This window comes from Megalobrama amblycephala, linkage group LG24 (assembly GCF_018812025.1).
Source record: "Megalobrama amblycephala isolate DHTTF-2021 linkage group LG24, ASM1881202v1, whole genome shotgun sequence".
Taxonomy (NCBI): Eukaryota; Metazoa; Chordata; class Actinopteri; order Cypriniformes; family Xenocyprididae; genus Megalobrama; species Megalobrama amblycephala.
The window spans coordinates 14,643,275-14,668,710 of NC_063067.1; the positions used below are offsets into that span (position 1 = coordinate 14,643,275).

Genomic DNA, 25,436 nt, shown 5'->3' on the forward strand with positions numbered 1-25,436 from the left:
GATAATGGTTTATTCCCCGCAGAAATTCAATTCGCTCAGTGTTCATGAAAATTAAGCTACTCTCACTTTTTGTCACAAAGACATTTAAGCTATGAACTAAGTTTATACGCTACAATCTAGCTGAATTTTACCTGTTTGAGGTCTACTTTGGGGAACGCTGCAGTGTCGCTTCTGAGGTGAGTGCTAAATAAATGAATGAATTATACACAAGACTGAATGTCAGTTTACGTTGGTCAAATGATTATGATTATTGCGTATGGAATATTCAAAATTAAAAATGACAGCTTCAAAAGCTGCGATGCTGAAACGACATAATCGCTCACAGTTCGTTTAAAATTATTATTGAGCACATTCATATGTTATTGCTAACGTTAATTCTTATCAGTGTGTATGTAACTTATCAGGATATTTGTTCAAGCGGTTCGTTTGAACTGGTTCATAAATGTCTGAATGATTCGTGTAAAGTCTTTCAGCAAAGTGATATAAATGAATTTTAATATTGTTTAATGTGAATACAGGTGATATTTGTGTTCTTGACGACTATGAACTGAGATATATTAGTATAATTTATGAGCCACTCCGTGATGCCAGGGGCCGCGTGATGACGTAAATAGTTTCCTTTGAAATGAACTGTTCGAAAGAACCGATTCGCGAAAAGGAGTCATCCTTCCTGTCAATCAAGTGAACTCAGTCAATTTTGGGTGATGAGCACTTTTACTGCAGGATGCCAGTGCTGCAGCCGAACAAGGCTTTGAAAATTAATGTGCAGTCTTGTAAAAAGTGGAGCCCAAGGGTGATAGGTTTACCACACACATATTCTCTGAGTGATTTAACCTTGACTGCACAGCAGTAGTGACAGGTGCTTTCTATCTATTTCACGTTAGTGTTTCTTTTGCACTATTTTTGTATTTAAGTGACGGCTGTGGGTGGATAGAGCATATTTTGTTAATAAGGAAACTTGGCCAGCTTGATATGTTCTAGTTTTTTCCCCCTTGAACCATTCATCTACACTTCAGTTTCCCCATTTTACTGAATACAAAATCATTTAGAGAATTTTTTTTGGATATCATAGAGAAAAATAAATAATGCCTTTATATATATATATATATATATATATATATATATATATATATATATATATATATGGGTCATTGATGAATAAGGTTTTTAAAAGTGTTAAAAAAACACATAATGGAGATATAATTAATTTTGAAATTTTATTAAGTGTTAACAATGAAATTATGTGGTTTTGATAATCAATTAACACTGCTTTTGTCATTTTTTTACAAGATGGACAAAATTTGTCACCAAAAAAGTCATTCAGTTTAACCAAAATTTTGGTTTTACCAAATGACTCTGTTTGTTATACCGAATGACGATATTTTCAAACAATGCTAACAGGCGGTTAACTAGCTAGCTAGCTAGTTAGTTAGCTTGCTATCTAGCTATCAAAAGAACAATCAAACATTTTATATTTAGTACAAGTTTTAAAAATATTAAATTTTCCATGTTTTATAGTGGTTGTACCGAATGACCTGATGTGTCGGGACATGTGAGCAAGTGAAAACATGAATTTTTCAAATATAAAAGAGAGTTAGTTTCTTTGCTTTATGACCATATGGTCCTTTGCAGGCGTCTGAATGATGTCACATCCTGTCACACGATACTAACCGCATGACTTGATCTAAAATGGTCCCTTTATATCGGTTACTCCGAATGACATCAATGAAATAATTTTAATTCCATTTTGCACTATGTTGATATATGATGTTATAAAATCATGCCAGAATATAAAATATATACATTTATTACATTTTAAGATATTTTAATGACAAATGAAGTGGCTGTATTGGCCTTTGGACGGTTAAACCGAATGACCTTTTGACATTTCAAAATCTTTAAAAGACCTTTTATATGTAGCAAAATATAATTAAAACCTTTTGGATTTGATAAAAGAGATCTAGTTGTACTACCTTACATACTTTGGATGTCATATCTTTGTTTTTTATTAATATTAAGGCCTTTGGACAAAAAAATTATCCATCACGTCATTGACCCATAAGTTGGTCTTGACTGCTTCCATGGCATTCTTCTGCACAACTGCTGACTTGTGTTGTTGCTGAGGTACTAGATTGTGTATTATGTTCAGATTGGCCTTATTTGGAAGAACGTGCTTGTGTGTGTGCATATCTTTAGTCTCCAAGCCAAGTGAAACAGATCAAATAAGATCATATAAGACATGGCATTGTTTTGTTTTAATGTACACATATAGGCTCCTTCTCTTTATGTTGTTCTGACCTGATTCCACAGCAAAGGAAATTGAAAAGGGATTAGTTTAAGCTCAGAGTATGTTTTTGTTATTCCCTGTTAGTTGATAGCCTGGGCGTTATCATCATGTTGACCTTTTTGTACACGATAAGTCCTAGAGCATATAAACAAACATGAACAGCTATTCTATGTCATGTCTATGTATTCTTGCACTAGTGCCACTTTTCTTTGTGGTATTATGACTAAAGTGTTCATTTAAGATGTTATCCAATTTTAGAAAGATGTAAATTCCTTCGCATTTTTTTTTTGTTTTGTTTCTGCATTGTTTATGTGCAATTGATTTGAGTGCTTAAAAAAAAAGGCCTACTAGGTAGTGCGCATACAGTGAATGGCATACTTTTGAAGGGCATGTTCTCTCAATTGTGCGCTAGATGCAGCGGAACACAGAAATTTAAGTATATCCAGGCATAAGAAGTATTTGAATGGAGTAAAGACCCTCAGCACCCCATATGTGGCAAAAGATTGTCCACTCTTTAGTTGAGTATTAGTGCTGATGTCAGTTCTGAAATCATCCTCCACAGTGTTGGGAAATGTGGGATCTGTCTGGATGTCATAACACAGTCCGAGTCCATGACTTCATGGTCTCCTCTATCTCTTCTGGTTGTGTTTTGTGAATTTCCAGGATGACTGCTACTCCGTGCCGCAAGTCAAATTCCAATGTAGGAATTTAGTCAGCGGTGAGTAGATGTCTACTCTTTAGGGGAACTGTTACTGTTAAGTAAAGATTAATATGTATGTAGTCCGTGTATTCTCTGTTCAAAGTCTGCTTTTCTCAAACCATACACTCTCTCTCTCTCTCTTTCTCACTCACACACACACACACACACACACACACACACACACACACACACACACACACACACACACACACACACACACTCAACCACACACACTCAACCACAGACTAGCCACTGGGTCCTAAGCCAGTTAGTTTGCAAACCATGTGAAGCACCACAGTCTCTCTCTCAGTGATAGTTGACAGTCTGACTGCCTCAAGGCTCCAGTGAATATAAAATGATCATATGCTCAGCAGAGTTGAGAGGATTAGAGAGATCATCTGAAACATTTTGGGTTCTTAGAGTAGTCTCATAAAATTTCCTAAAACCCTAAAATGTTTCTGATCATTTTAATAAATCTTGGTGATTTCTTCAATTTGGAAAAGTGTTTAAATTGGCAAATATTTTAAGATGGGTTGTGTCGATGTATAAACAAGAGGTCTAGTTGATTTCACATTAACTGATGGGTTGTTAACAAGACATAAACACACAATAGCCACTACAGAATATGATGCTGATTGTGACACTGTTCCCTTTGACCCACATAATGTTTCATGTGGTCTGGTTTCTGTTGCCTAATTGAAATCAGCTTGTATTTTTTTGGCATTCACCATTAATTACACATGATGTTTTTGTATAATACTTTTACTCATTGTATAATATTTTTACTCATCTCATGGAATAGAATATAGACATCTTGAACCAATGTTTTTTTTACCTCTCCTATAAGTTTAAATGCTGTATGAAACTTATAGTGACGCAGCATGTGATTCATTTCTCTCAGAGACTTTTTGACCACAACCCCTGTATTAAGTTTATTATGGACTTCAGAAATGGTTGCTAATGTAAATCAACAAATGTTTGCAACTTACAGTACAGTCCAAAAGTTTGGAACCACTAAGATTTTTAATGTTTTTAAAAGAAGTTTCGTCTGCTCACCAAGGCTACATTTATTTAATTAAAAATACAGTAAAAAACAGTAATATTGTGAAATATTATTACAATTTAAAATAACTGTGTACTATTTAAATATATTTGACAAAGTAATTTATTCTTGTGATGGCAAAGCTGAATTTTCAGCATCATTACTCCAGTCTTCAGTGTCACATGATCCTTCAGAAATCATTCTAATATGCTGATCTGCTGCTCAAGAAACATTTAATGTGTACAATTGTACAAAATATTTGTGTACAATATTTTTTTTCAGGATTATTTGATGAATAGAAAGTTCAAAAGAACAGTGTTTATCTGAAATCTAATCTTTTGTAACATTATAAATGTCTTTACTGCCACTTTTGATTGATTTAATGCATCCTTGCTGAATAAAAGTATTCATTTCTTTAATTTCTTTTCAAAAAAATAAAAATAAAAATTCTTACTGACCCCAAACTTTTGAACGGTAGTGTATAATGCTACAGAAGCTTTGTATTTCAGATAAATGCTGTTCTTTTGAACTTTCTATTCATCAAGGAATCCTGAAAAAAAAAGTACACAACTGTTTTCAACATTGAAAATAATCATAAATGTTTATTGAGCAGCAAATCAGCATATTAGAATGATTTCTGAAGGATCATGTGACACTGAAGACTGGAGTAACGATGCTGAAAATTCAGCTTTGCATCACAGGAATAAATTACTTTGTCAAATATATTTAAATAGTACACAGTTATTTTAAATTGTAATAATATTTCACAATATTACTGTTTTTTACTGTATTTTTAATTAAATAAATGTAGCCTTGGTGAGCAGACGAAACTTCTTTTAAAAACATTAAAAATCTTAGTGGTTCCAAACTTTTGGACTGTACAGTATATTTAACTTCTAGTGTGTATACTTGTCTATTGTTGACTTTTATAATAAAGTGCTTGTGATTTTCTTCATTTTTAAATCAATTTGGATGAAAGCATCTGCTAAATTAATAAATGTAAATATTTTATTTTATTCAGAGAAAAACATCCTGACAGTCACACAGTAATAGCACTGAAATTACAGAAATATGAAATTCTGGCATGCTCAACAAATATGATCAACCATACAAACAGTTAAAAAAGTCTAGTCTCTGGATGACGCTTTTGACCCATAAGAGGTTTTGCCACATCAACCGCCCACATGCATTTACTAAATACAGCTTCCTCAAGTTTGGACTTAAGAACGTGATCAAGCTTTTCCCTTTTCCTCACACACTCTTCTAAATCTCCAGTTTTTTTTTTCTCTCTGAGGAATGTGAGTTGGCTCTTTCCAGCCTCTCCCTAGAAAGTGCCCTCCCAAGATAAACAGCGCTAGTCCAGCCAGCCCTCCGCCCTTCCCAGAGGGCTGTGTTTCCCTCCAGCACGTGAGCGAGTGGATCTGGCCTCCTCCCCTGTATGGCACTGCGACTGAGTTCACTAACCTCTGGCCTGATCTCCCTTTCTCCATGCATTGATTGGCTCAGGTGCTCTTGTTTTTTGCGTAACCTCTCCTAATCTATGGTATTGACTTGGTTGGCCTCTATAGCAAACAGTTTAACCTTTTCTCAGTGTGTGCGTGTGTTGAAGCAGGTGCTATTTCAGGCAATCCTTTCAGTGCCGCCCACTTATAACCAGGCCTACACAGAATTCAGTACTCTCCATATTTCTGCATAAATTGGAAATTACCCTTCCATTCTGCAGAATTTCATGCAAAAAATTGCACTGATTCCGTAAGAACCTGCTTTTAACGCTGCTTTTGAATTCAGAGGGAATTGGACTGGTATCTGTCTCTATTCTAGCCTCCGATAAAGAATGTAACCCACATGCAAATTTGCACCGCTTATTCATATGCAGCTAAGTATGTAAACAGCTTGTTATGGTAGGTGACCTCACTTTGGTTTTTCATCACTGTTTGTTTAATCAGTTGATCAGGCATGTTCATGTACACGTGCGCATTCACGGTGTATTTGTGATGATTTAGTGGTGTGAAAGCCCGTTTGGACATGTCTGTCTGTAATATGAGTTGTAAAAGGAGATGTTCGTATTTGACCCTTTGAATGTGTGTGTGTGTGTGTGTGTGTGTGTGTGTGTGTGTCTCGCTCAGAGCCTACAGCATGGTCTGTGATCTTCAGAATGAAAGATGGGCAGCAGTAGTAATCCTGCACTGCTTCATAATCCTCCTTTTCAAAGACACTGCCATTCTTCAGCAGCTCAGATGAGCACCCAAACAGATCAGTGCTGACAGCATTACCAATGTGGCACACAGGGCAGCCAGGCTCTTAGACATTAGCGTTGATCCTGCAGCGTAAGCAGCATCAATGTAAACGCTTCAGAAACTTGGGAAGGGGGGAAGTTACGACGTGAAGGTGAAAGATCAGAGGTCTTCTGCATGGAGTTTGAAGATATATATAGAAGTAGAAAAGGAAATCTGATGACGGACGTTAGAAGAACTCAATGGTCATTTACTTTTGATGATGTTATGAAAGTGATGCATTCAAATAATAATTACATAATGTGATAAACTAGTCTAGCCCATGTCAGCAATTCAGACTATAGTTTATTTAATGTTAATGTGAAGGACTCTGAATACCATTTATATGCATACCCTATATTTAAACTATATAATAAATAAATATGATTAAGTAATCAAATTATTGGTGTTACTTAAAACACAGTCTGCTGTTTTAGTGCATTTGTTGTTGTTGTTTTTTTTATCAATTTAATTGTAAAGAAATGGTTCACCCAAAATGAAAATTCAGGGCTCAACGCTAAGGATTTTTTCTACTGTCCCGGTCGGGCCAGTGGTTCAAATTTTTACTTGCCCTGCCAAAATTTTCACTGGCCCCACAACAAAAAATTAATAAAAATAAAAGACAAGAGGGCTTATAAAATAATGGGCCTATAAAATAAGCATAGGTATTGTTTTCGTTGTCTTTGTTACATTTAACCTCAATAAATAGGTTTATGACACCAAAAGCTACTAGAAAAACTCACTTATTTTTTAAATATTGTTAGACAAATAAACAGTAAGTAATAAAATGGTAACAAATAATCAAATTACGAGTAATAGCACAAATAAATACAAAAGAAACATATACATGAAATAAATGGTGCTTTTCAAGTTTTTCATGTAGGTTTATACAGGAGATTTTCAGGTACAGAAATTGTAATATCTATATATAACTATAGATATATAATATAACTATATAACTATAGATTAAACTTTATTAATCAGTCGAGAGCAGTTATGCATAAATAATGTTTTGGAATGTTGAAAATATAAAACGTTAAATACTGTTATTTGAAATTTAAAAAATGAAGACACTTTAAATGTGAAATCAAACCCGCCAGTAGGTGGCACTGAATCATTGTTAATGAGTGAATCATTGAGATTCAACCGATTCATTCAAACGGCTGATTCATTCAGGAAGTGTTGCTCAGAGACGCAAAACAATTCTGTGGACTTTGGAACTATTTTCGTTGGCGAAATACAGCAAAACAGACGATTTAGTTCTTGTTTATTAAACTGTATGCTGAATAAAATCAATATCACATTTGTAATTATGTTAATATTTGGAGAAAAACAGCGCTCTTTGTGTAATATTGGTTAACTATATTAAATGATAGCTATAAATATAACTAATTATAATAACTTAATTATATAACTATCTAATAGCACGCGCACTAGTCTAACCTACTAGACGTAGTGTACGCGTGCACTCAATGGGTGTGTTTTTGTTTGTTTTTTGTAAAGTGAGGGACATAATCGATAATGTAAGATCGCTAAATCAACAATTACGATATCATAGACGATATATATCGCACATATATACATATACATATATATATTGGCCCGATCGGGCAAGTTACCGTTCCGTCTACTGTCCCGAGCGTCGTTCACACTGGCCCCGGGCCATCGGGCAGTCCTTATTGTCGAGCCCTGAAATTATCCCATGATTTATTCACCCTCAAGCCATCCTATAGGTGTATATGACTTTCTTCTTTCAGCTGAACACAATCAGAGATATTAAATAATATCCTGGCTCTTCCCAGCTTTGTAATGACATTAAATAGCGCCCAAGCTTTTGAAGCTCCAAAAAGCGTATCCATATGGGATCATTTTCATTTTTTGGTGTACTATTTCCTTTAATTTTTTTTCTAGTTTTATGTATTTTGCATTGATGATAACAGAGACCGAAATTAGGACTGCTGATATACAAACCATAAACAAAGCAGCGCTTGCTTACCATTTTGAATATCGATCACGCTGATCGGCTCAGTCGGCTCATGTTATTATGAAAATATTCGCACATTGGAACGCTCAGGTAAAATTACGTAAAATTAGAACAGCCTTCTGTCTGTGCTGTCTTGACCTTTTTTGCTCGCTTTCATCACTTTTGCTTTTATTCTTGTGCACTGACTTGTTCTCTCTCTGTTGATTCAACATGCTCAATCGGCCAAAAAGCCCCGAATGGGGTCTGTTTAGTGCTGTGAACACACCGCAAAAACTGGGCTGGCCAACTTTTAGAAATAAAATAATCCATGTAAAAATCTGCATTTAAAATTATAGAATTATATAATTGAAACTCTAATTAATTATAATTTAAATAAATTAAATTGTGTGTGTGTGTGTATATGTGTGCAAAAGTTTGGAACCACTAAGATTTTTTTTATGTTTTTAAAAGAAGTTTCGTCTGCTCACCAAGGCTACATTTATTTAATTAAAAATACAGTAAAAAACAGTAATATTGTGAAATATTATTACAATTTAAAATAACTGTGTACTATTTAAATATATTTGACAAAGTAATTTATTCCTGTGATGCAAAGCTGAATTTTCAGCATCGTTACTCCAGTCTTCAGTGTCACATGATCCTTCAGAAATCATTCTAATATGCTGATTTGCTGCTCAATAAACATTTATGATTATTTTCAATGTTGAAAACAGTTGTGTACTTTTTTTTTTCAGGATTCCTTGATGAATAGAAAGTTCAAAAGAACAGCATTTATCTGAAATACAAAGCTTCTGTAGCATTATACACTACCGTTCAAAAAGTTTGGGGTCAGTAAGAATTTTTATTTTTATTTTTTTGAAAAGAAATTAAAGAAATGAATACTTTTATTCAGCAAGGATGGATTAAATCAATCAAAAGTGGCAGTAAAGACATTTATAATGTTACAAAAGATTAGATTTCAGATAAACACTGTTCTTTTGAACTTTCTATTCATCAAATAATCCTGAAAAAAAATATTGTACACAAATATTTTGTACAATTGTACACATTAAATGTTTCTTGAGCAGCAGATCAGCATATTAGAATGATTTCTGAAGGATCATGTGACACTGAAGACTGGAGTAATGATGCTGAAAATTCAGCTTTGCATCACAGGAATAAATTACTTTGTGAAATATATTCAAATAGAATACAGTTATTTTAAATTGTAATAATATTTCACAATATTACTGTTTTTACTGTATTTTTAATTAAATAAATGTAGCCTTGGTGAGCAGACGAAACTTCTTTTAAAAACATTAAAAATCTTAGTGGTTCCAAACTTTTGGACTGTACTGTGTGTGTGTATATATATATATATATATATATATATATATATATATATATATATATATATATGTAGTGAAAATTTTGGCAGGGTAAGTGTTGAAAAAATCCTTGTTGCTTCTTATCATCATCTTTATCACATTATCACTGTGTTTTCAGTCAATGTAATCATTGTTTATTGACAGTAAAATGTTGCAACATCTTGAATTTAGCCTCCTTTATTTTCACAAGCCAGGGGTGCACATCTGTGTCGCAAATGTGACAAGCAACTCAGTGTGTAGTAGATATGCTTCAGATACCTGTATAGACAGAGTTTACACACACTGCTTATTAATCATCAGTCTAAGATTTTATCGATAAAATTATGCACAACAATTCATTGTCAATCTGTCATTATTACCCCTATATTTCAGACTTTTGGTAGCATCTGCCCGATTCACTTCCGTCAAAACACACAGCAGCCATTCCCATAGAGATCTGTTACCATAGCCACAGGCACACATTCTGTGGGTATTGTGTTTATGGTGGGACTCAGGTATGCCCCCTTGGCATGAGGGTGTGGGTTTCAAAGGCAGCCAAATGGAGAGGGATGGGGTAAGAGTACACACCTGGACTTGACTGAATGAATAGACCCAGAGATGAAGAGCTATTATGGTCAAACTTGTTTGTTTGTTGTGCAGCTGGATGGCAGATGTTATCTGTTTTCAGGAGAACATTCACCTTCACACAATGGTGGTCTGCCAAACCACACTTCATTCAACCACTCCTTAAATAATCCGGTTTATCCTACTTAAGATGGAGAGGTGGAGTCTTCAAAGTGAGTTTGAGGTGTCTAACACTGGTGTGTCACTGAAAATAAAGTGTTGTTTCACAACTTTCATTCTTTTCTGTCCCTCTGAGTTGGATACAGTCCACTCCCTGCTCTTACGGGATTTTACGGGATGAACTTGTTTTTTGAGGGCGACGCTAAACCCAGACTCATATTCTGGAGCCGAGAAACCACAAGTTCTTCTTAGCAGTCTGCTTCCAAGAACAGAAACGGTCATACTAGATGATTCTCTCCAGTCTTTCTCAGGTAATTCCTTCCTGAAATTGTCCAACTGGATGATGGGATATCCTTATGGCCACTACTGCTTGTCTTTCTGTTTTCTGAAGAGCTCTGTTTACTTTGATGAAGCCGACGGACACTCTTGTATCACTTCCTCTTGTAGTCTAGGTGGAATGTGGGAAAAGATTATTAAGAGGTGTTTTGGGAAATGACTGCCACAAATATCCATCCAGGAGGTGAACTCCAGTCGGAAGCAAAAGCTCCAGTCGGAAACCACTCGAGACCAAGAATAGGCAAAGGATTTGCGGTGGAAATATGGTAGAAATATGGTGGTGCATGATTTAATTCATTTGGTCATTTGTCCGTAGGGAAGTGTTGTGCTTCCTGCTTGTATTTCTCCAGCCCTGCTCTTCCTAAGAGTTGGCTGGGAGGAGCTATGTGGGGAAGAGGGAGGAGGAGAAGTATTTGAGTTGCCATCTCAGTCGCGCTCACACACACAGACTTGCACACACATTCACTGGAGCGCTGACTCTCTGCTGAGCTCCGTTCTTCAAAAGGCTCTGCAGTTTGAGAGCTTCATCCTGCTCTTGGAAAACACTTGTCCTGGTAAGTTAAGCAACCTGTAACAGAGATGGTCCAATAATCTATATACAAATGGATTTGTCAAATTCTTTCTGAAGTTAGTTTGTGTTGACTGTGTTGAACTCTGGCTTTGTATTAGTTGCCTTTTTTTTTTTTATCTCTGTCTTCTTAAGATACTTTATTATCATTAATTGTATTGGCAATAACAGTGAAACTCATGTATAAGTCATGCCCTCTCATTTCATCATTCATTTATGAAGGATGTGAGTCTCTAATGAGTCTAATTTGAGCGTGCTGGGACTGGACTGATTACCTAGTAGGACGTAATGGTTGTTTATATGGGATCAGTAAGAATCGTGTGAGTGTAGGGTGATTGAGTTCAGGTTTTAGGGAAATAAAATACAGATAAACTCCTTGTATTTTCCCATCCCATTAAGGCTTTTATTATATTCGTTCAAACAGTGGATGACTGTCGTTTTGCATTTATGAACTCAGTTATTAGATTGTGTTAAATGTTGATTTGTGCCATTTTTAGGCATGTGCCAATATTAAAATTCTGGCTGATATTTATTTATTATAATAGCTGATAATTGGCTGAATATTGGATGATATAAAAGTTTTTTTTTTCTTTTTTTTTTTTTTTTACTATTTATACTATTTTGTCTAAATAAATATATAAGAAAAATGGATATTGAACATTATAATCTATACAAATAATTTAATGTTATGGCTTATGGCTGATATTAAAGTCTATACTACTTTGTTAAAAAATAAAATAAAATAAAACACTAAAAATCAATCGTTTTAAATGCTACAAGTGAATTTAGTCATCACAACATTTTAATGTACAGTATAAAAAATGGACGTGTGTTTTGAGAAGTGTTGTTAAATTATTAGTGATTTTAAAAATGAACTTTAAGTGAGCTTTAGATGGCAGCAAAGGCAATCTAAATGTAAAAATCGAAAATGAGCATGCAAAATTACATATCAAGTATTGAACAATTTCGATGAATAAAAAAAAAACTTACTGTGCATCAATTGACCAGATGGATAGTGTCAAAACAATAGTGACTATGAAATGAGGAACTGAGTGCATGTAAAAACAACTGTGAGGTATTTCTGTCATATTGTCTGCATATTCATGCAGAAAAAGATCTCTATCTCTATCTCTCTGAGATCCATTAACATTCCTGGCTTAGTTATTGGTCAAACTGGGTTAATAGGTGACCTCTGCTTGTGTATGTTTAGAGGCTGTGTTTGTGTTGTGCTCTAGTTTTTGTAAACGTAGTTACTACTTGTTTGTTGTTCTTTTGTTTCGATGAGTGTATGTGTATGTGTGTGTGTGACTGTGGGAAAGCGGAATTGGTAGCTGCGGTGGAAGAAGGTAAAAACAACACTCTAGGCTGAGGCTTAAACCATCTCATCTTTGTGATTACACACTCTGTCCACATGTATATGCTTTTGTCTGTCTGTTAGCGTCCTTGTCCTTTGCAGACACCTAGCAGGCTGTAATTCTGTGCAGATGTGAGTGTGTATGTGCGTTTAGTGTTTAAATGTGTGAGTGACATTACTCTGCATTACTTTGTCAGGCCTGAGGCAGGCAACAGGGTCAGGGTCCATTTAAAGGACCTGGGGGTCATGGATTCCTGAGATGAGTCTGACATGGACAAGGTTGCCATGGTTGTAATTAGGAGATGATCAGGCCAGTTTACTTGATCACTTTTTACCGCTGACAGTTCTGTTAGGATGTTTCCAAGGTGATTGAACAGTACTGGTTTGAGAGTTTGAGAGTTTAAAGTGACCTCTGATACCACAGTGTCCGTCCTCAAATGTGCAGCTGGTACTGCAGAGCTTTATCCAGGGGAAATGGTAAATCACTAATAATCGTGTAAGTGACAGATCACCCAGGCCTCTGGGGTCAGATACATCTGTGCTGCCTGAGTGTCTTGATCTGCTGTGACGTTTAAACCCTGATCTGAAAACTCCAGGGATCTGATTTGATCTAATCTGTTTTTCTTTGATTTGAAGTTGTAAAGTGACGGATGAAGGGAAATGTGGAGAATTTAAGGTAACAGTGTGGCTGGCCCATGAAGGACTTTTTGCTCTCATCTGATTATCTTATTATAGTCAACATGAGAGATGGAGGAAGAGACTGATCACATTCTCTGCTTGTAACACGATCTCTAACACGCCTCTGTGACACATAACCATTATTATGTTAAGCTTTTGTATGTTTTTCAGCTGATGATAAATTGGTATTTGGGGCAAGCCAATTAATCATTATAACTTAATAACCTTATGTTCAGCCATTTTGATATTATCCATACTGGATTTGTCTCTCCAATTTTTCTTTTTCTTTTTCTATTATTTATACCATTTTAGGCATAAAATCAATATACCCAAATGATATAAATATTACAAAAAATATATAAAATATCGGATTAATAAATACAATTATTCATCATAATAAAACCATTCATAAATTAAATATATTATTTGGGCTGCAATAATTAATTGATAAAAAAATCTTTTAATTAATCTTTTAAATCTCTCAGTAATTAATTTCTTATTATCATTTTTAAACTGCCTTTCTACGTCAGAACTGCTGACGAACAGTTTTTAATAATGTAAGGCTTTTAAAACATTTTTCACATAATGTATAACAGCCTAGATGGATACTTTCACTATATTTGTTGTCATAACCTTCAATTTGCAAATTTTTTGGAGGACAACACTGTTTTTATTTGATTAACCAAAGAAATGCTTGACACATTAATTGATTACCCAAATATTTTTTGGTGAATAATTCTAGAAATGCTATAATCATTATTTAAAAACAACAGAAGTCTGTTATGCCCCCATTTAATTGGGTAAACTGTGAGTGTAAGAAATGGCACTAAGGGCAACTGTATGTACATCTCTTCAGGGATCCACATATTGGCTGTAATAATAAATGGGAGATGAATGATGATATTATCCTGAGGGCTCATTCAGATATTCAATGTTGTATCATGGTCTAACTGTGGGATGTTTAATACAATACCAGCTCTGTCTAATGATGTTATGTTGAGAGGTCATCCTGGCCTGCTGTGGACGGAGGGGAAACAGCTGTGCTTTGCTTTGCCACACAGTGAGAAGAGAAGGCTGTTTAAAACCTTTTATAACCAGCTCTCCCTCACCGATAGAGCTTTGTGGTGGTTATGGATGGAGGCAGTGTGAAAGGTTATCAGGCTAAAGGCTTGAAACCTCTGGGGCGTCTTTATCGCGGTCGTTGAGGTGAGTTGAGTGAGAGGTGCGACTCTGTCAATGCAGTAAAAGCCGCCAGGGAAAACCCTTGGGAATGATGCTAGTTAGCTTGTACTTAGACCTAACACCTACAGTGTAGTGCAAGAGGTCAAATCTTTAAGTAAGCGGTCCCACAAATGAGGTTCATCTGTCGGCTACAGCCACTCAGATTCACTCTAAATGCAGCTGAAACAAGCCGTTATCAATAAATCAATTGAGAACTGTCACATAAAAGCACTAAAAATACATAACTACTTGTTGTTGAATAGGGGGGCTCGTCCAGAATTTATCTTTTCTGACTCTTCTGATCAGTTTCTTCATTTGGTGGCATGCAGAAAATGACCCTGCAGAGGTAATATTTACCTCACCGTGACTCTTTACTACAGAGGGTTGTGATGGTCTCTACCTGAGTTCACATTCCTTCTCTTTTTTCATTACATAACTTCCGCTTATGTCAGCAGGATGGCTCATGTTCCCAGTTTGGAGGGATTCCTGAATTCTGTCATTACTCATAGTGACGTCAGGTCTTCTATGCTCAATCCTCGCTCAGTACCTGAGAAGATTCACAGGAACTTCCTGGAATATTGACACGTTAATGTCAGCTTTGCACAGGTGACTCAGCCTCAGAGTGAATCCCTCTGGGCTGCTAGGAGCAGGAAATGTTGGTTTTGATCTATTTAGAGCTGTCAGTCTCCAATCACAAAGGCCTCACATAGACAATCTGACATCCAGGAGCTTCGCATCAGTGCTTCAAGCCTGGCAACTGTACAACTAGGACAGTCATCACCAATACTATTCTTCACAGTAACTATACATTTTGTCAAAATTCTGACAATTTTGGGTAACTTATGACTGAAATTTGGTCTCTTAGACTAATCTATCTAGAGATAAAAGTGTAAAAATGAATAATGAATTAATCAAAATTAAATGAAAAGCTATTCATTTTGTGTGTTCTTCATTAAAAATTGATGGAAATTAATATAGGATTTCATCTGAATAATTTTTAAAGAATTTTAATTGAATTGTTAAATGTTATTGATAAAATGATATGTAATAACCAACAGTAATATTAATTATAGTAATAATATTATGTTAATTTAAATAATTTTAAGTCATCATGTGGCCTGCTTGAAAGTTTGAGGCCCCATTATTGTGGGCCCCAGCCCACTTGTTGAGAACCAGACTGCTTAAAGTTAAATTTTAAGTGCTATAAACATGAATGGTGCCTCAAATGGTGCAGTTTGTTAAGGAAAGATGTGATGACATGTTTCTAGCTGAACTGGTCTTATTTTTATCTGGAAGATAAAACGTGTCAAAATATAATGGGCATTAAAAGAGGAACCATGTCTAAGGACTTCGGTGCCGATAGCCTCGTGGGCAGCACGCCGATGTATAGCGCCGTTGCGCTTCAGGCAACCCGAGTTCGAGTCCCAGCTCGTGGATCTTTCCCAATCCCGTCCCCCCTTTTTTGATTTGAGTCAGTAAGCAACCTAGCAACCCTCCAGAACATAGCAACACCTTGACATTGTGGTGATGAGATTTGCTTTGGCAAGCAACACTCACATTATCTTTATAAACTTAATTTCTTATGTCTTTTTTGTGTACATTTTTAATGCGTTTAATATTAAAAACATTTATCAACTATCTCACTCTTTATCTCGGTTTTTTAGATATCTATCACGACCCACTTCTCTCTCTCTCACTTGCTCACTTTCTTTCTGTCTGTCATTTTTCTCTTCCATATTTTTATTTTCCTCTGTCACGTGTATCTCTTGTGTCGGGCCTGTTGTCGCAGCAGTAATTGATAGATATCCTTAAAGTAGTAGATCCCTTTCAGTCACGCAGAATTCCCCTCTAATTACATTGCGGAGTTTCTTTCGGCCAAAATTGGTGAGGTCATTTTTTACTTTGTCCCTGCAGCTGTAGACCGCCGCGCTCGACCAGCCCTCACCCAATCCCCCAGTGGTTTTTGGATTAGCTTATTTGCATCACATTTTCCTCCATGTAGTGTACTATCATTAAATCGTTAAACATTAATAAAATGAACATCGGAAATTATACATCCATTTAGGTTTAAAAACACCCACAAAAAGAGCACTGTTATATGCTATGCTCAAGCCGTTAGCAAACATTTTCCATTCACGTTTTTTGCGGCTTCACCAACAGTCCAGTACACCACTAAACGCTGTGGGGAACATTACATCAGCTCTCAGAAATCAAGACCAGATCTTTATTTTGTGCCCAAAAAGGTTTGCTTTGGAGATGCCTGTGTGTTTCTGTGGTTGAGGCAGTCTGCCGTGGGTGTGTGTGGCTCTAAGTGTGTGTATTCCTGGCTCTCCCCACGTCCTCAGTGTTCTGGGTCCAGTTGGCTCACTGCTGAAATGCTTCTGTTATCTCAATCAGTTCACACCACGGTTGTGCCCAAAGCTGGGCTGTTCGTGCCACCTTCACCCATGTGGCCCTCACATTCCACTGTGTGTCTGCTTCTGTTTGGGGATATTATTTTACATGAGAAGTAAACACTTTAATGGTTTTGGGATCACTGTGTGCTGTAAGATGAGTGTGATTTCCACTCCTGTTAGACAGAGTATATCATTGCTGTAAACAGTGGTTCTCAGGTGGGTTGCTTATTACAGTCTGCACAGGAGAACTGTATTTTTACTCATTCAAAGATCAGGTTCAGACCTTTACACTCTTGATTTAATAACACTGTTAAATGTAATCTTTCGCAAATCTCAAAATATACATTTTTCATAAAAAAGTTCATATAATATGATGCCTGCCCTGAAATCACTTGTAGCATTTAAATAGACTTTTAGTGTATTCGTTTTAAAGGTCCCGTTCTTCGTGATCCCATGTTTCAGACTTTAGTTAGTGTGTAATGTTGTTGTTGTTAGAGTATAAATAAAATCTGTAAAATGTTAAAGCTCAAAGTTCAATGCCAAGCAAGATATTTTATTTAACAGAAGTCGCCTACATCGAACGGCCAGTTTGGACTACATCCCTCTACTTCCTTCTTTAATGACGTCACTAAAACAGTTTTTTGACTAACCTCCGCCCACAGGAATACACAAGAGTTGCGTTTGTAGAGTGTGTGTGTCGCCATGTCGTCGAAACGCTGTTATTTTCATCCCGCAGTCCAATCACCGGGTCTGATTCCGGCTCAAATTGATAGGGTAAAATTAAAGACATGTTTACAATAACACTGAGCGCGTGCATCTCCACGTTATGGTAAGAGGCTTGACCTTTCCGGGCAAGGAGCGCTAATCTGCTGTCGAATCGCAACACAGGAACCGCTGGCACAATCAGAACTCGTTACGTATTTCTGAAGGAGGGACTTCATAGAACAAGGAAGTCATCAGCCCGTTTTTATGACAGTGGAAACAGCGGTATACAGATAAGTAAATTATGTGAAAAATACTGTGTTTTTTTACACGCGAAACATGAACACGTTATATTGCACACTATAAACACAATCAAAGCTTCAAAAAACCACGAAAAACGGGACCTTTAACAAGATGGTGTACACTTTTAATTTCAACAATTAAATGTTATCAGCCATACAGTGAAAATACTGGTAACTATAATAATGTTTCCAATAACAGTATATAGTTTAAGTGGGAACCACAGGCCTATGCTACATCTGCTGTATGCTGTTTGCGTGCTTATCTCACACTGGTATCAGGCAGTTAAATATTTTTGAGAGAGGGCTCTGATGACTTAACAAGCCTAGAATGTGCATTTACATGGTGAATTGTATTACGATTACAATCGGTTTAAAAGTCCAATCCAGATGAAAATGCTCCATATAAACACCTCAGTTGGAATAAAAATGCCCAAACTGATTGAAATTTCATTCGAGTTGAAAGGGGTGGAATAAACCTTTTCGAATCTGTTTGATAGGACATGTAAACACTTGATCGGATTGAAAACCGAAACTGGAAAGTTTTGTTCACGTGCAATGACGTAGAAATGGCGTAATGACGTACTGACGGAACGATCTGATGTTGTTGTTGAATATAATAAATGACTGTAGTGTCTCTTTTGACTCATCGTCTGTGAAGTGGTGCAGGACAGCGTTGTCCCACAAGTGCTTGCTTCGGACTGCAGGCACATTGTTTTGGGCACGGGAATGGGCATCTTTACTGCTTGATTAATATAAGCTTCTCGTGTGCTCATTGTCTCCTAATTAGGACCCGAAATAGATAAATAATAAGTCTGCTTTTTACAACAAAGAAAATGAGGATGCTATTATGCGCCAAAACAGCAGGAAACTATAAACATTACTATATACTATAAATAAACTGTATATTTGTGCAGTGTGTGCACGTCAAACGATTAAATCCACGACATATACATTTAAAGCTTGTGACGTGTAAACTAGCTCATCAACCTGATCATTTTATATAGCGTTCATGTAAACACTATGTTTGGATTCATTTTAAATAATTCCGATGGAAACAAAAAGTGTCCATGTAAACATGGCTATTGTTATCCACATTTGTCTCTGTAAGCCCTCATGCTTGTGGTCTATGGCCCCTGTGGAAGAGCTTTCCTTCATGTTGGTGTCTGGTAAAGGCCAGTGTAGCACTAGGGAATACAGAGATGTGAAGGGGAAGGAATGATGATCCATTTTGGCTTTTGGACACTAGAGCTGCCTCACCCTTAGCAGCATGGCAGGGTCCTAAGCAACTGTGCCTTCTATTAAAAGCCTGGCCATTGAGAGACAGCTGTGTGTGTGTGTGTGTGTGTAGATCATCATCTAAATGCACCACAGAATTTGACCTGGATAAGCATTTATTCCATTACTCTGTCCATAAGCCTCTTATAAGACACAATAATAGATAGAGGCATGCCAAGCATGTTTAAATGTTTCTATTTCCATAGTAATGGTAATACCACAACACAAGACATTTCTCAGTCCCAGTGTTAACCTGCTTTTAATGTACCTGTCAATCTGCTGTCTCAGTCTTGTAGTCACATATGAGTCAGAGTCACGTATCTGAATGATGCAAAAACCACAATGGAATCATTAGTGGTCACAGTAATGTTTTTAATCTTGTATCCAAAGCAAATTCACAAAGTTTTACTTAGGGCCCCCAGAAGTGTAGGACCGGCACTGGCTAAAGGTAAATAACCTGAAGAATAACAAAATGCAGTAAATGGTAAAACTACTTGTGCTACAAACCTGTGTGTTGCTCTCGCGGTACTTTGATGTCATACACCAATCGTTGTTCAAGTCGAACACACCTATTGAATTGGCTGTGCCCACTCTTACGATAAAAATAAGATGGATATAAACATTAAAATTGCACATAAGGCAAAACTTATTATAATAATGCTATAATAATAACTTTTTACATGGCATTATTCAAAAATACATACATGACATGTTTCTACGTCAGTTCGTTTTTGGAATATAAACATTTAAACGGTAGAACAGGTTATGTAAAATTGAATATAATATAGTGCATATATTTATCAAAATGCACCTTTCTTTTTTTGGTTAATGAGTTTTAAACTAACTAGTTAGTTGCTTGAACTGAGGCAGCAACAGTGATCTGTCATGCCACATCAAAAGTAGCAAAGCACAAAGCTATTTGTGAATTAATGGATGGGAGGCACGTTGCACATAATGTTTTTAGTTCATAGATTAAAAGATTGAATCTTGGGATTTAAGAATCGATATTAGTTCATCAAAATGAGAATCGAGAAATCAATATTTTTAACCCAGCCCTAATAATTAGCATGACATGAAAGTTAAAATGATTTACCACTTGAAACCTGTTTTACTTGCGTAATGTGAGAGAAAAAGGATATTTAAAGAGGAAAAATATAGCATGATTCGGTTTCATCCATTGGGATTGGAGTGAATTGTAAAAAGTGGGTGTTCCAGACCAAAATCGAGTCAAAATGAATGTGAAATTGTTAAAATAATAGCTACATGTGATCATACATTAGTCTGTGTAGCCAAAGTGACGGCAGCAGAAAAGGAAATTCGTTTCAGAGGAAGAGCATGCTACTACTTTTTAACAATATACAAAGCCACACAGTATCTGGAAAAGCATTCACTGATAAAATGTTCACAATAATACACGAAACATGCATTAAGAAAGCAAATGGGGTCAACGTTGATTTCATGTTGGAAATAATTGCAGTGCAAGCCAAGGAGCTCATTTAAGCAATTGAGGCTATTTATTGTGCAGTCTTTGGGGCAAATGTCAGTAAGGTTATTAACCGTTTTCTCTAAAGGCAATTCACTCTGTTCTGTAATTAGTTTAAAACTATATTTAGGTTATTTTTAAGTGAACTGTTGCCTGGTAAGAGAATATGTCTATCTTTCTATTGTACTGAGTCTTTTCTATCTTATTAGTGGAAGACAGGGAGGGGGAGCGTAACGAGGGCCTAGACACAAAGTCATGCTATAAAAAGATTAATTAAAAATGTGTATTTGAATATAATGATGATGATGATGGTGAGAAATGGCAATGAGCAAGCCTCTCAGCGCATGTGATGATGTAATCCAAACCTTTAATGCAGTAACAAAAAGGAGAATAGGGAAGGGAAAAATTGCCTTCACTCCCTGACACTGAGGATCAAGAGAATATGAAATCATCATAAGTTATGAAGACAGAGAGAGTGAGAGAAGAGTCTAAATTTGAGCCAGAACTGATTTGAGAGCAGCTTTCTAGTCTGTGTATAGTCTGAAAGTATATGAAAAACTAGCTTGTCTGAGTCAAGCTGTGTGGATGCTCATGAGTGTTTCAGACAGATTTAAATGAGCCTTTGGCTTATATCTAGTCTGAGACCAGAATATAAAACATGATAATCTGCCTATAATGTACTCTAAAGACACTACACAAAGTGCCTTTGTACGCTCTTGAACACTGAACAAGTGGAAAGGAGGACATTTAAATATTTTCATAAAACACCACTGTTTGATGTAATTGAATGTAAAAGATTGCAGCTGTTCTTTAGCTCTCCCCTTTTCTTTTTTGTTTCTTTTCAAAGAATCACATTTGAATGAAAATTCAGTAGGAGTGTTTGTTGTGAGTGGGGGGAAGGGTGCAATTGGTCAGAGTTCCAACCCTCAGCCAATCAGAGATCATCTACTGGCTTACTCCTTTCTCCTCCTCTTGTGTGTGTAACATTTTTTTTCTTTCCTGATTGGCTGCTCACACATGCAGCATCTGGAGGCTTTAAGAGTGTAGTGGGAGGGGCCAGACAGTGCATTAAAACCAAACGTCTGCCCCCATTCGCTCTAGAGTACTCCAGTGTCTGGTATGTGTGGAGCAGAGGGAGTGAAAGGAGGTCCTCTCTTTGCCTACCCATGTCTGACAGCATCTTTCTCTCTCTCTCTCTCCTTCCTCCAGGAAAAGAGTGCAGGATTTCAAGAAAAGGAGTTCCAGGTTTTCAAGGAGTGTTTTACAAGTCTGAGACATCTGGAGATTGAAAGGAAAGGACTGAGCCACCGTGTTTCACCAGAACTATTCTGTTAACATTTCAGCTGCGAAGAGCTCACTTCAGGATCTGCCCCGTCCTGGTGGGTCACTCAGCCGGACTGATGTGGAATGCGACCCTTTATGACCCCATCCCATGGGCCTCTATTCAATAAGCCGGACTCGGGAGAGAGCAGATAATAGAGGCAAGAGGCCGGCACACAAAAAAGAGTGAAATAATAACAGCAGCAGGAGTGTTCAGACTGGTAAGAAAGTTAAAGGGGTCCTTGAAGGTGGGGAAAAAAGAGCTTAAAATACAAAGGAGAAGGAATAAAGAGACCTGTGACTACAAAAGTCTTTCTTGGGACGACATTCAAAAGACAGTCTTGATTGCAAAGAAAACTTTGACCCTTGGTCTTCATTTCTCCTCTTAAATTAATCCCACTGCTACCCATCATGTCAGTGGAGACCCTCCGTCCTACAGATGGCCGTCTTACTGGGGGTCCATTCACCTCTGCCATGCCTTTCCGTATCCTCAATAAAGGCCCCGACTACTTCCGTAGAGCGCCTGAGACAGGAACACGGAAGCTGAGTGCAGTTGAGCGCCTGGAAGCTGACAAGGCCAAATACGTAAAGAGTCAACAAGTGGCGCGCACTAGACAAGAACCTGTGAAACCCCCAATCATCCGCAAACCGCTGTTATCGCCAAGCATGATGATGCAATGCAGAATAAACACTCCACCAGCGAGGAAGATTACCCGGCGGCTACTTGAGACAGAGAACGGACCGGACCATGGCATGAGCAGAGGACCACAACTCAACCTGGAAGTACTGAATAATCTAATCAATGTCTGCGATGGGCCGCTTGCCTCCTCCCCTACACCTTCCTCTCCTTCTCCCTCAGCCTCCTCTCCCTCTTCTGGGGGTCACAGTGTTGGTAGTGGACAATCTGCTGAACCTCAGCACTGCATCAACTTCAAAGCACACCTTGCCTCAACGCCCAACTCCTCTCGCACCTCTTCTCCTCTTAACAATAAATCCTCACCCACAGAGCCCAGCCGAAGGCCTCCTCCGGTCCCTGCCAGAGCTCCCAGATTGGTACCACAAGGTAGTTACGGAACCCCCAACTCTGTAACTGTGCGGCGGGTGGATGTGCGACCCCAGGCGGAGAGCAGAAAACCTCAAAGATTGCCTCTACAACCCAAACCTAGACAAACCCAAGTAGCTCAACCACAGATAGCCCAGCCACAGGCACCTCCGACACCTCCTGCTCAGCAGCAACCTTCGGCAGCACACCCTCCATCCCCCTGCATACCCTCCAGCCCGCTGTTTCTGCGCCCTGGCATTCTCCCCCCGGCTTCCCCTGCTTTTACTCGCCTTTCTTCAGCCAGCTCTCGAGGGTCACGTCCAGGTTCAACCCGGAAGCACCCCTCCCTCCATCGGTCCAAGTCAGACTTGAGCGACCGCTACTCTCGGGCCACAGCTGACCTGGAGCGCTTCTTCAACTACTGTGGGCTGGACCCAGATGAGGTGGAAGGAATGGGTGGCGTGGAGCGCTTTGCACGGGCCAATTCGGACATTGTTTCAGTCTCCAAGCTCCGCAGCGTCAGTACTTCTAGCTCAGATTGCGGGGAAGGACGGCGAGGGGAAGAGGAAGATGACGACGATGATGGGCCCATCAAGCCCAGTGAGCGGGTTCCTTACGGCATCTCAGTCATCGAGAGGAATGCACGTGTCATTAAGTGGCTCTACGGTATCCGACAAGCACGGGATGCCTCACAAAACATCTCCAATGTCTAGGAGCTTCTCTCTGGCTGTCTACCAACCCATGAGTACCAGACATAGACAATATAAATGGAACAGAGACTTGCTGTGGAATTCAGTTGATGTTTATCACACACCGAATATTTATTACGTTCTTTGTTTGAAGGCTCTGACAAATATTTGTCTTGTATTTGCCTTACTATAAGGATAATGTTCATGATGTTTGTTACATAGAATTTACATGGACGTCCTGTTGTTTTTCGAGCGTCTGATGTTCTGCAAGGATGACGTACCTCCAGATGCAGAATACTACAGACTCTCAGCACTGTGACTTTGATACATTTTGAATCAAGCAATAAGACTAATGCTAAAGGCACTAAAAGTGATTGAATGGATGATGATTTTGATTATGAAGGCAGCAGTCGATCTGCTGTGCTGGTGCTGTTCAGGTACAAAGTCTTTATTAAACAGCAGTGCTGTGGGACCCGTGGCCTAAGCTAATTCCTCTAGGAACCATTGTGTTCATGGTATTGGAAATGAAGCAGGTACTTTCTAGTTTTAGAAATCTTTGTATTGGTTGAAGAATGATTGAAGATGTTTAGGATGCTTGTGTTTATGAGGTCGTCATTTGGTGTCGGTTGTAGTAAGACCTCAGGGACGTGTTTAATAAGGCACACCTAGATGACACGGCAATGTCCTACCAGTACACTCATATAGAAATTGAGATGAACACAAACCCCTGCTCACTGTGCACACACATTTGCTCCATAGGTGTCAAATTCACAAGTGCGTCAGATGTTTAGTGTAGATGTTTTTGAAGGCAAGACTATGATACTGTGAAGAATTCAGAGCTTCCACGGAAGCGCTGCTCCTCTGCAAACATGGCTGGTAGACTGTTATTGTTCAATATAAGTTTAGACGTTCAAAATATAAGCATGTAAGAGCCTCTTGTCAGCATGCACATGTGGATGTACAGCTGTATTATGTGGCAAAGCACAGTTGCACGATGTGCACTCCTCAAACATGCATTCCATGGATCCATATGGAAGTACATTCCATTCAACTTAATGTTTATGTATGATTTGTGTGGATTTTGTTTGTTTGTGACTGTTCCTTCTGCTTGTTTCTATGTTTTGGAGAGGTTAAGTTATAGACAGTTGTGTAAGACAGGTAAGGTGTGAGAGCTGACAGAACTGAGAGAGTGTTTGGCTCAATACTCTCAGGGGAATCAAAGCTGTTAAATCTATTTACTGCAGAGTTTTCGCACTTGTTGTGAAAAAGAAAAGCCTTACAAAGAGCAGAAAAAAAGTTATTTTGATGGAAGTTGTTTGAATATGTGCACATAGACAAGTCATGAGGCCACACAAATGTTCACGTTTGGTTGAGAGTATTTAAGAGAAAGTTTTGCTTTATTAAAAGCACAATATTTTTTTTCTTGACTGTGCAATCTAAATATAGCCATAAATGCATGAAAATGTAAACTCAAAACATTTATTGATTGAAATACATTGCTCTGCCAGCACATCCAGGAAGAATACACACAAAGGTACAAACCCTCAAACAGTTCAGCGCAGTAGTTATTGAAGTAGGAGGGGTAACATGGTGGATCTGCTCGTTCTCTGAAGTTTACCATTGACTCGGAAAGAGTTGAATGCAAAATCGGTCTTTTGAAGATGTCAATAAAGAGATGATGTTTTTGAAAACAA

At 37.7% G+C, this 25,436-nt stretch overlaps 1 protein-coding gene across 3 annotated transcripts; it reads left to right on the top strand.

Moving 5' to 3' along the window:
• Window positions 1-3: 3 nt before the first annotated feature.
• Window positions 4-25,436, top strand: wu:fa11c10 (protein FAM110A). Of its 3 annotated transcripts, none has more exons than XM_048178128.1 (2): window positions 4-176; window positions 21,901-25,436. In XM_048178128.1, the coding sequence occupies exon 2, from the start codon at window positions 22,423-22,425 to the stop codon at window positions 23,764-23,766; it is 1,344 nt and encodes a 447-aa protein (XP_048034085.1). In that variant the 5' UTR covers window positions 4-176; window positions 21,901-22,422; the 3' UTR covers window positions 23,767-25,436. The 3 variants fall into 3 exon arrangements, with proteins under 3 accessions (XP_048034085.1, XP_048034086.1, XP_048034084.1); XM_048178129.1 differs by lacking the exon at window positions 4-176 and adding an exon at window positions 10,667-10,687; XM_048178127.1 differs by lacking the exon at window positions 4-176 and adding an exon at window positions 11,018-11,266.